Here is an 11,264-nt window from a genome sequence, read left to right on the forward strand (position 1 = left end):
TTTTAATTGTTGTTGTTGTTGTTTGCCGTCGAGTCGGCCCCGACTCATAGCGACCCCTCCTTGGGTTTCCGAGGCAGTATCACTACGGAAGTAGGATTGCCCAACCTTCCTTCCGAGGAGTGGCTGGTGGGTTTGAACCGCCAGCCGTCTGGTTAGCAGACAAGTGTCTTAGCCACTATGTTACCAGAACTCCTATTTTTAATAGCATGTTTATATTGGCCCTGAAAATCAGCCAACAAAAAACCTATGGACCACAACAGTCCAATTTGCAATTCATCATGGAGGTGGTGCAGGACCAGAAACCATAACCACTGTGTGTGACAGGTCAGTGAGTCAAGGGCTGACTCTACAGCAGCTACCAAAAAACCAAACCAAACTCACTGCCATTGAGTCGATTCTGACTTATAGCAAGCTTCTTTGGGTTTCCAAGGCAGTAAATCTTTATGGAAACAGATTGCCCAGTCTTCCTCCCGTGGAGTGGCTGGTGGGCTTGAACTGCCAACCTTCTGGTTAGCAAAGGCCCTAGGCTCTGAGCCACCAGAGTTCCTTGTACAGCAGCTAAGAACAGGTTTATAGTGGAAAAACTGAGAGACAAAGAGGTCATACAAACAGGCTAATCTGGTTTCTTGACTCCTAACCATAATCAACAAGAGCTCTGGTAGCATAGTGCCTAAGGCACTTGACTGTTAACCAAAAGCCTGGTGGTTCAAACCCACCAAGCCACTCCTTGGAAGGAAGGTTAGGCAATCTACTCCCATAGTGATACTGCCTCGGAAACCCAAGGAGGACTTGCTATGTGTCGGTCTGACTCTCTGACTCGACACTCAATGCCACATAACAGCAACCCTAACCAACAGACACTAGATCTGGTCTTGCTGTCAATCGCTGACTTACCCGCAGCTCCCAGTGAAACCAGGATATTCTCTCGAGGGCCAATGTTCTTGTCATAAGGTCGATAGCCGTAGAGGTGGGCGGCACTGTTCACCAACCAAGTGGCATTCAGCACTATGGCATAACGCAGGAAAGTGCTAACAAACAAGCTGTGTTCCCAAGTTTCACCCCAGAGACACCATGGCACCAGAGTGGGCAGGATGAAGCACATCAACAGCATGGCAGGTTTGTAGTATCTACATGGAGAGAGAATACACTGCATCAGCCTCAACTCCCCACTCACTGGGTTGGACCAACTCTTCTTTCTTCCCACATGAGGACAGTGTGGCGGAAAACATACCAAGAGGGAATGGATGGGAAATCTTTTGAGAATGTCATGTTACTATCTCACTCTTTAAATGAGGTCACGAGTTGGGGTTAAGTGACTTTCTAGGATTGTATCACTAGGAGCCAGTGGAGCCAGGATTGGCATGTTTCTCTCCTGACTCTAAAATCACTGCTCTTCCCTTTTTGGACAGAGTAGAACTGCACCATATGGTTTCCAAGGCTATAAATATTTACGGAATCAGACTGCCTCACTTTCTCCTGCAGAGTGGCTAGTGGGTTCAAACTGCTGACTTTTTGGTTACCAGCTGAATAGTCCATCACTATGCCACCAGAGCCCCTTTGGTAAAATAGGTGAGGTCCAAGTTAAAAACTAATAAACGGAATTCTCTTTCCCAGGCAGGTTTTCCACTCTGCCTCTGGGCTCCTTTCTTTTGCCCATCAGTGCTTTTACAGAATGTGTTGAGTGTCATGCCTCTCATTTCCTGCTGTCTACTCTCTAATCCTTTACCTTTCTTCTCCCTCAAACAGGCACACTAAGTGTCCTTGACTGCCAGCAGGTCTCTGTCCCTCTGCAGGCCCTATCTCATTCCCTAACGCCATTGACATTCTAAGGGAATTGACTTCTTACCTCCCTTCAGCAGTCAAGTCTTACACTTTTATGTCCCAAGCATCCAACCTCTTACCATTCCTGCTACTTGTTCCTTGCATCAATCCTTATTACCTATTAATTTGTAGTTACTTTCAAACTTGTATCCTGCCTCTCATCTCTTTGGCTCAATGGCTTCTTTCACCTTTCCTCAGTTACCTTTCTAAAGCACATCTTTGACTATGTCACTTTCCTATGCAAAAAAACAAAACAAAACGAAAACCTAGAAATGGTTTCCTATTGCCTACTGAATTAAATCTTGTTTGTTTTTTGTTTTAAATCCTATAAGAATAGCATCAGCTTCTCTTCCTATCTTATTTCTTACCACACCCTATACTTCAAGTAAAAACCCTATCCCTGGAACATGCTTCAGCTCATTTTATTCTTTCTGCTTGGATCCCACCTCCCACACCACTCAGCACCCCCCCCCCCATCAAAATCCCTACCCACCCACCCGACTTGATCTGGGGCTACTTCCCTCATAAATTCTTCCAAGATGTATTGCACCTTGTGTCATGTTCTTGGGGTTCTTAGTTTATCCCCTCATCCCTCAGTAGTCTACAAACTCACTGAGGGTAAAGACTATGCCATACTCATCTTTATATCCACAGCTGTTCTAGGTCAATAGACATTTGTTGAGTTTATTTAATTCAGATAGCTCAAAGGAACAGAGCCGTAATCTATGGCTGTGGGCCTGTAGAACATTAAAAGTTGGAGTTTCCAATTATGATTTTGTACACGCAAACCCACTAATTTCTCAGCTTATGTTTTATGTGCTAGGAGAAATAGGGGGCTCCCTAATGCCAGGTGCTCAGGGCCATATCCCCATCTCTATCATCACTTCACTCACTTCCTCTGGAACATCACCAACTTCTCAGCTTTTAGGTCAGACAAGTCCAGCAAACCGCCCTTCTCTTTGACAGCTGGGTGTTTGCGCACAAGCAGCCAACCCACGTGAGAGAAGAAAAAGCCACGGCGGGAATTGTGAGGATCAGCATCCGTTTCAGAAAACTTGTGGTGGACACGGTGGTCTCGGGCCCATTCAAAAACATCATTCTGGAGGGACAAAGAAGAGAAATGGAGGCCTGAAGAGAGACACTCTCTTAGGGGAATTCCCATGGCTCTCAGCCCAACCTCACCAAACACCCAGCAATCTGGGCTCCAAAGGAGGGAGTCATGGAGTTGTGTCCTCTTTACCCAACTTGCTACTGAAGAAGAGAAGCCACTTAAAAGTCTCAGGACCACATAAATAGGACCATCTGCTTCTTGAAGGTTATATGGTGGGTGGATTGGGTGTAGATCATACAGAACTCAGGTCGTCCTAGGGTCTAGGGATGAGGCTGCAGGGGTTCCATTCCGATGTCCTCGGCAAGAGACTGCCTGTACAACTCACTAACAAGGCCAAACCATATAATTATCAAGATCATGACACATTTGCAAATGACCAGAGTCTGTCTGGGACTCTTCCCGTCTCTTTAATATGTATCAATATCTCCCATTCCTTTTGTCCCACAAGGGCACTGTCAGAAACCTTTAAGGTATGAAGTGTTTCATCAGAGATATTTTACAACTGTGGTAAGTATCCAAGATACTGCATGGCAAAGGGCACTGATTTGGCTTCCTTCTTTTCATGTCTTGCTCCAAGCTAAGCCCCACAGCACATGCTATCCTTTGCCCATGGCTCCCACTTAATAGCGTTCCTACAGAATCCCCTTTCTCCAATTCCTTTCATTCTATCGCTGCTATAAAACTTTCTGTCTCAAACCTCAACACTTGACTCAATCAGTCTAGCAGCCCAAGTTAGGACCAAAATAGGTCATCTAACCTCTCAGGGACTCAGTTTCCCCATTTGTAAAATGCAGATGATATTAATAGTAGATACCTCCTAAGACTGTTGTGAAGATGTAATGAGGTAGTCTTTACTCTTATTATTTAAAAACAACAGTTTGTAAGTCTGTGAAACACAAAGTTGAATCTCACTGTGGCAAGGTCCTAAGATACTCCCCTAGAATGTTAGTTTATTATCCAATGTCAGCCCAGGGAGCCAGGGCAGAGGAAACTGGACTCAGTCCCTGCCTTCTACATGATGGTCCCTTATGAAGAAAGACCACAATGGCCAGACTGTATGATAGCACAGGGACCAGATTCAAAAAGAATCCCAGGTATTCAAAATATATTTCCTGCTTATCTCTTATTTCTGTTTTCCCTTGCTTTATGGACTTAAGGACTAAGCTTGCACTTGAGATGACTACAAGAGAGAAGAAAAGAAAGGGTTGCCCAGGTGTTGCTTCTCTCCAGGCACCAATCCCCTGTTGAGCCCACAAAAATGCCAAACCCATGGCCATCAAGTCGGACCTGACTCACAGCAACCCCCTCCTTGGGTTTCCAAGGCAGTATCACTATGGAAGTAGATTGCTTTATCTTCCTTCCAAGGAGTGGCCGGTGGGTTTGAACCGCCAGCCTTCTGGTTAGCATTCAAGTGCCTTAGGAGCCCAGTGGGCTTCTTACCTGGAATGCCATTGTGTTGGCAATGATCAGAAAGACCCGCAGGGGAAGCCGAGCTTTGTAAGTTCGGTGACTCCATAGGCGGTGAGCTCCGGCTGTTATGCCCAAGGCACTGATAATATAGTAGGAAAGCCCTGCCAGGAGAAGACAGTGGGGAGGTCACTAACTGGAGCAAGTTCTATCTGGGAAAGCCCATCATAGGATATTCCCACAGATATTGGAGTCTGTGTCTTCTTTAGGCTCAGAGTAAGGACCTGCTTTGCCATGATCTCTAGGGATATCTTGATCTCTTTAGATTTTGTTGTTGTTGTTATGTGCTGTCGAGTTGGCCCCGACTCGTAGCGACCCCTCCTCCTTGGGTTGCCGAGGCAGTATCACTACAGAAGTAGACTGCCCAACCTCCCTTCCGAGGAGTGGCTGGTGGGTTTGAACCGCCAGCCTTCTGGTTAGTAGTCAAGTGCCTTAGGCACTATGCTACTAAAGCTCTCCTTTAGATTTTAGCATTTAAAATATACCACCCCACCCCACCTCAACCTAGGAATTGAGATACGGTAAGGAGACAGTGCATCAGTCTCAGAAACTTCAGGAAGGCAGGGGAGAGAATGGGGTTGGTTCTTTTCACAAAGCCATTTGTCATTCTGAGTCTGGTGGGACACTATCTTCTGTCCAAGTTTTTTTTTTTTGGTTTTCTCCCATAGATTAATGTTTGTTATTACTGATAATGTAGTATTGTGCACATAAAAGTATTTACCATTGTTGTTTGTATTTCTCCAAGGTTTTAAGAACCATAACCTACTCCTACAGAATTCAGGACCAATAATCAAGGGTGGGGAGCTCTGGTAGCATAGTGGCTAAGACACTTGCCTGCTAACCAGACAGCTGGCGGTTCAAACCCACCAGCCACTCCTCGGAAGGAAGGTTGGGCAATCCTACTTCCGTAGTGATACTGCCTCGGAAACCCAAGGAGGGGTCGCTATGAGTCGGGGCCGACTCGACGGCACATAACAACAACAACAACAATAATCAAGGGTGATTTTAAAATTTTAATAGCCAGTATGGTTCGGGCACTGACCAGTCAGAGGGGACTGGAGGCTTTCTACTGGTCCAGACATTACTAATTGCTGAGTTGTGAGTGATTGGTAGGTCATAGGGGAGAGCCTGCATGGTAGGGGCCATTTGTGGGACTCAGAACTATGGCTATTTACCAATTGGTACAAAAGCTTTTAAATTTTTAGCAGGCAGTACGGCCACACTAGGGAAAAATCAGCCCTTCACATAAGTCATATTTGCATGGGAGCTCTGGTGGCATAGTGCCTAAGACATTTGACTGCTAACCAGAAGGCTGGTGGTTCAAACCCACCAGCCACTCCTTGGAAGGAAGATTGGGCTCTACCAAGAATTCTCTAATTCATTGGATATCTTGAATGAGGTAAATGGTGTCAATATCCTCACTTTGCAGAAGAAATAGGTGCTCAGAGAGATTAAATGTTTATCTACAGTCACATGGCTATTAAGAAATGGAGCCATGGTTTGAAATTAGGTTTTCTATCAACAAGCAGTTCATGTTTCAACTACACCATCACCTCCCAAGATATGCACACAATTCCTGTGTCTTTCCTTTGCAACATCTGTCAACCCATACTCTCTCTGGGCAAGGCTAATTCAAGATAGTGGCAAGATGTGCTAAAGCTGGGGAGCACCCCAATATTGTCCAGCCCCACCTTCCTGGAGGCTCAGAAGGTGCCAGGTGTAATCTCTAACTGGGAAGTGGGTTGCTGGTCATATCTGTCTTCCTCTGTTCAGTAGCTCTAGGAGGCCTTGATAAAGCAGGCGAAATTAATAGCAGTGACTACTGACAATGTTTCATTCCTAGGGAAACAGCTAGAAACAATGGGCCCTCAGTGGCCACAGAATTTAGTTGCAGTTGGAGACACCACACATTGTAACAAATTGTCCTGTGTCCTTCTCCAGCCGCAGACACCAGCTTCCTAACACCCTTCTCTCCCTTGCCCTACCTTCCCCTGTCCCATCCTGTTCCTCCTACAGTATCCTGAGGAGAGTCATAGGCCCAGGGTCCATCCCAATGAAAGTTCTATCCACATTCCTTCTGAGCTGGGATTAAGGCCCCAGGTGATTTCTTGTCATCAAACTAGGTAGTGAGTGCTATCTTTCCAGTTACACAAATATGTGCATCTGTTGTTGTTGTTATATGCACCCGAGTCAGACCTGACACATAGCGACCCCTCCTTGGGTTTCTGAGGTGGTATCACTACAGAAGTAGATTGTCCAAGTTTCCTTCCGAGGAGTTCAAACCCACCAGCCTTCTGGTTAGCAGTCAAGTGCTTTAGGCACGCCACCGGTGCATCTAGACCTGGAAAAACAATTGAGCCAGAGCCCCACCAATGACCAAAGAGGCAGGAAAAAGGCTTGGGCATGAAAGCAGCAGCATTCAGCTCAGAAAGCACGTAAGATCCCAGTATTAAGAGGGCAGATGGGAAAAGAACCCAGGAACTCTGGTGCCTTTTTCTATTAATACCTCTGAGCCTATCCAGTAAACGCCAAAAAACAAACCCATCATCACTGAGTTGATTCCAATTCATAGCAACCCTATAGGACAGAATAGAATGGCCCCATATAGTGTCAAAGACTGTAAATCCTTATAGGAGCAGATTGTCATATCCTTATCCTACAGAGCAGCTGGTGGGTTTGAAACCCTGACCTTTTGGTTAGCAGCTAAATGCTTAACCACCGAACCAGCAGGGCTCTTTCTGTCTATCAAATGTTGTTGTTGTTGTTATGTGCCGTCGAGTCGGCCCCGACTCATAGCGACCCCTCCTTGGGTTTCCGAGGCAGTATCACTACGGAAGTAGGATTGCCCAACCTTCCTTCCGAGGAGTGGCTGGTGGGTTTGAACCGCCAGCCTTCTGGTTAGCGGTCAAGTGCTTTAGCCACTATGCTACCAGAGCTCCTATAGAGGGGCTTAAATAAGTTGGAGATGAATTCTTCCTCTCATTGATGGTTAAGCAAAATCTCATAGCTTTGGCCCTAAGAAAGAGACTAGAAAGGTTTAAGCCCCTCAGCCCTCTGGGTTGCCAAATATGTATGTCTCTTCAGCCTTTCTCTAAGGTCCTTCTGTGAGGCTCCAGAATAAAAAGAACATAAGGCACTCAGATAAAGCAAGGCAAGCCAAGATGCTCTACTCTGTGGGTGGGAAGAGAAGATGAAACCTCTGACCCCTTCCCCATCCCTCTTGGTCCTCAAGACAGAGGAATTCCAAAATCCCCATCACAAGATGTTCATTCCATCAGCTAAGTCACTTACCAAAGGGCCCAGGGAGAGGAGGAAGAGTTTTGCTGAAGGCTTATCCCATCTCTAGAATCAGCTTTGCCCCAGGTAAGAAGGGAGAAACCATACTCAAGTCACCAACCATCCAATCTGTGTGCCACATCTCTCTATCTAAAGGCACAGCACACACCCTTAGGTGGGGCACCAAAAAAGGCAGTTGGAACAGGCCTGGCTTTGGGATCTCCCTGCTCCAGCAACTGAGTGGAGACCAAACAGAGGCAGTCTGGCCACACTGGACTCACTCACACTGGTGCTGAGTGGAGTCCTAACGCTGGCAAGGGCTTGTAGGTGACAAACCTACTTGTGAAGATGCCACTCTTGGGGAAAAGGTGTAGTGAGGAGCCCACAATCTCCTTGGGGAATCCTTATCACTGCTGTTGATTTCTCATGTTACAAGTGCCTGGGTTCTCAGAGAAGCTAGACAGATATTCCACCACCCCCCCCCAAAAAATTCAAGAATCCTTCCCTGTCTGCAGATGAACTGGTTTCCTGCCTCTGGCCTGCTCTTATTCAGTGATGACACACCTGTAACCTATGGAAAGCTATCTTCCCAATCCTAACAAAAGCACTGTTGCCTCATTTTGTACCTGGAAAAATTGCGATTCTGAAAAAAGGGCTTTTCCATGTTGCATTGCACTTCACTGTCTAAGACACCTGGATGCCCATCATCTTTAGAAGACTAAGAGGCCCTGGGTGGAAGAGCTTAAACTCGGCCTACCAGTCCTTCTATGTAACTACCCTCTAAGAGTGCAGCTGCCAGCAAGCACTCCACACCTGAGACTGTTCTGGAAACCTAAGGCTTGTTACCTGGAGAGAGTGCAAATGCTCACTGTTCCTCAGAATGAAGGGCAGAGAAGAGCAGTTGGTGGGCTCTGGGTCTCTGAAGGTTGCTCTCCCTTCCCTAACCCAGGCATATGGTGGCAGGTGAAGTGCCTGGGAGTTTGCCTATACTGATGGATCCCCGAGAAGAGGTTGGCTTAGGGCAGATCAGGGACACACTGAGAACTGTTTCCCTCTCATTGCACTGTAGGGTGTGGACTGCTGAAGGCTCCCTTTTCTGGTTTGGCCTGGCTGCCCCTGGCAAGAAGGAAGGTAGGGGCCAGGGAGGACTGGGGTTAGAAGGTACTGAGTCCCTGGCACTTCAAGGCATCAGGAGATGGGTCAGGGAGCAGGCTTTAAGATGGGTAGTGGGGCATGAAACATTTCTTCAACGTTATTTCATAAAGCCATTGGTCTAGTCCCATGTTCCCATTCCTCTCCTACAAGGGCCTTGCCTCTTGTGACTGGCAGGGCTGGGACAGGCAGCCATGCACATGACTCAAACTGAAGAGTTCTTTTCAGGGCAAGCTGCCTCTCTGGCACAGGTCTATTCAGCTCAAAGCCCACACATGGTCTCAGGGCTCCTCCACAATACCCATGTTAAAACAAACCAAAAAACGAACAAACCCCAAACTCATGGCTATCGAGTTGATTCTGACTCATAGCGACCCCCTTTGGGTTTCCGAGGTGGTAAATCTTTATGGAAGTAGATTGCCAGGCTTCCTTCTGAGGAGTGGCTGGAGGGTTTGAACTGCCGACCTTCTGGTTAGAAGTCAAATGCCTTAGGCACTACACCACCCATGTTAAAAAAAAAACCCCGAATTGACAAGTCGGCCTCCCAATCCCACCAGGCTGTGCTCGCAGCTGACTCAGCCTCTCAGGCCACCAAAGAGGAATGGCTGGGAAGACCCTGACAAGAGGAGCTGGTGTCCTGGCTCTCACCTTATAAGGAGAGAGGTGAGAAAACTGAGGGCCTGGGTCAGGAGGAGGAGGACAAGGGCAACTGCTTACCCCAGAGCCAGGTGTAGAACTTGCAGGTGGGAACCAGTGTGATCCCATACAGGGCTCCCACATGCAGCAAAAACATAAGGATGATGTTTCTCCAGACATACACAGTCTTGGGCCTTGGACCCTCCTTATCCTTGTAGCTAGGGTCATAGATATCATCTTTAATTTCAGGGCGGATTTCTTCCTCCAAGTGTAGGAGAGTTTTCTCCAACTTGCCTCCTCCATTCTGCAGGATTCTGGAGGAGGGCGCTGTGATGGTGGTGGTGGTTGTGTAGGTGCTAGATATCTGGAAGGGAAAGGACACAGAGAGTCAGGAAGGAGAGAATCAGGAGCCGACACGTGGACCCAGCAGGGGCCACTTCATTCTTGAATCGAGATGGGGGAAGGGTGGAGCGCCCGCGTAGACCCTGCCCCATTTCCCAAGTGGATTGAGGGCGGGGTCTATCCGGTGGAAGAGAGGAAAGTTACTGGGAACTGTGCAGATAGATTGGTGGGTGAAACCTCAAGGTGAAGGGGCAAAGCAGGAGGAATAAGAGTCTCACCTCTATACACACACAAAGGAAACCCGCGTAGATATTCAGAAAGGTACTGCCAAGACTGGATTGTTCTGCATTTTAAAGCTTAAGGAACAAAAGTTGGGGAACCCAAGTCCCCAAATGACAATCCCCATTCCCCGCAAATTGAAAAAAGTACAATTCGCAAAAGGTGGCAAGTCCTTCCCGCAGCTCTCAACTCTCTCCAACCAACCAGTCACCTAGAAGTCCCAGCAGTGCAGGCGAACCCGCCGGCTGGGGGCCATTGCTTGGACGCTCACCTCTTCTTGCAGCAGGTGGGCAGGCATCTTGGCTCTTGGATGCCCGAATCACTTTTCTAGGGCTGAGACGGAGGAGCTGAGTTCGGGGCAGCCTGGACAGAAGGTGGACTTCTGTTCGGGATCCCGTTTTTGCGCTGCGGTGTGCGGCGCTGTGCTCAGGGCTCTGTCTCTCTCTGTGACTTGCGCGCTGGATCCGAGGCCGGGTCGGATCCGGTGTGCCGGGAGTTCCCGAGGGTGGCGATTTAAAGGCTTTCAGCTGGCAGGGGGTGACGATGTCCCGTATTTCCTCAGGTCCTTTTTATTCGCTGCCAACAAGGGGCAAAGTGCGCAGGGCCGGCTGGCCGAGGTTGTCCCGCGTGGAGGTGCAGGAGGGATGGCGAGGGGAGGAGACAGTAAGCCGAGGCGTGCAGGGGGCCCGAGCCGGGTCAACGGGATGCTGCCAAGAGCAGCCGCCGCCTCTGGGGAAATGCTAATGATGCCTCTATTCACTCTGGCGCGTCATTGGCCGAAGGGAATTTGGTGCCACCTCGTCCTGCCGTTGCCATTGGCTCTGCGCAATCTGCTGTTCCCCATGCCGCAAGCTCCTCGCTCCCCCTCCCCTCTCTTTCTCTTTTCCCTCTCTTCCTCTGGCCTCTGGGCCTCTGCCTGGCACCCCGCGGCCTCGTAGGCGCTCGGGGTTTTCTTTCTGGAAGAGGGAGAAGACCCGGCTGGAGGTCGGGGGGTGGTGGTGGAGAACAAGCTCAGAAATGGCCTCTGAGTACACCGCGAATGGGTGGGCGCTGGGGAAGTTTCGGTGGGAACAGTAGAGAAGCCACAGTTGGAGACTGCTACTTCCAATTCCAGCTCCTCTGCCCATTTCCAGAGACGCAGAGGAGGGGAGACGTGGCTTCAGCCCGAGGGTGTAGAGTT

At 48.5% G+C, this 11,264-nt stretch overlaps 1 protein-coding gene across 1 annotated transcript in view; it reads right to left on the minus strand.

Annotated features, from left to right (window-relative positions):
* The window catches only part of SCD (stearoyl-CoA desaturase), a 13,526-nt gene extending 3,135 nt beyond the window's left edge, over positions 1–10,391 (minus strand). Inside the window, exons 1-5 of the mRNA XM_007939959.2 lie at positions 10,356–10,391; positions 9,545–9,827; positions 4,373–4,503; positions 2,715–2,920; positions 895–1,127 (exon numbers count right to left, since the gene is read on the minus strand). Of these exons, the coding sequence (XP_007938150.1) occupies positions 895–1,127; positions 2,715–2,920; positions 4,373–4,503; positions 9,545–9,827; positions 10,356–10,382 (880 nt within the window). The 5' untranslated portion in view covers positions 10,383–10,391. The remainder of the gene's footprint in view (positions 1–894; positions 1,128–2,714; positions 2,921–4,372; positions 4,504–9,544; positions 9,828–10,355) is intronic.
* Between the last annotated feature and the right edge of the window lie 873 nt (positions 10,392–11,264).

This window comes from Orycteropus afer, unplaced genomic scaffold (assembly GCF_000298275.1).
Source record: "Orycteropus afer afer isolate SDZICR_OR568_19922 unplaced genomic scaffold, OryAfe1.0 scaffold00064, whole genome shotgun sequence".
Taxonomy (NCBI): domain Eukaryota; kingdom Metazoa; phylum Chordata; class Mammalia; order Tubulidentata; family Orycteropodidae; genus Orycteropus; species Orycteropus afer.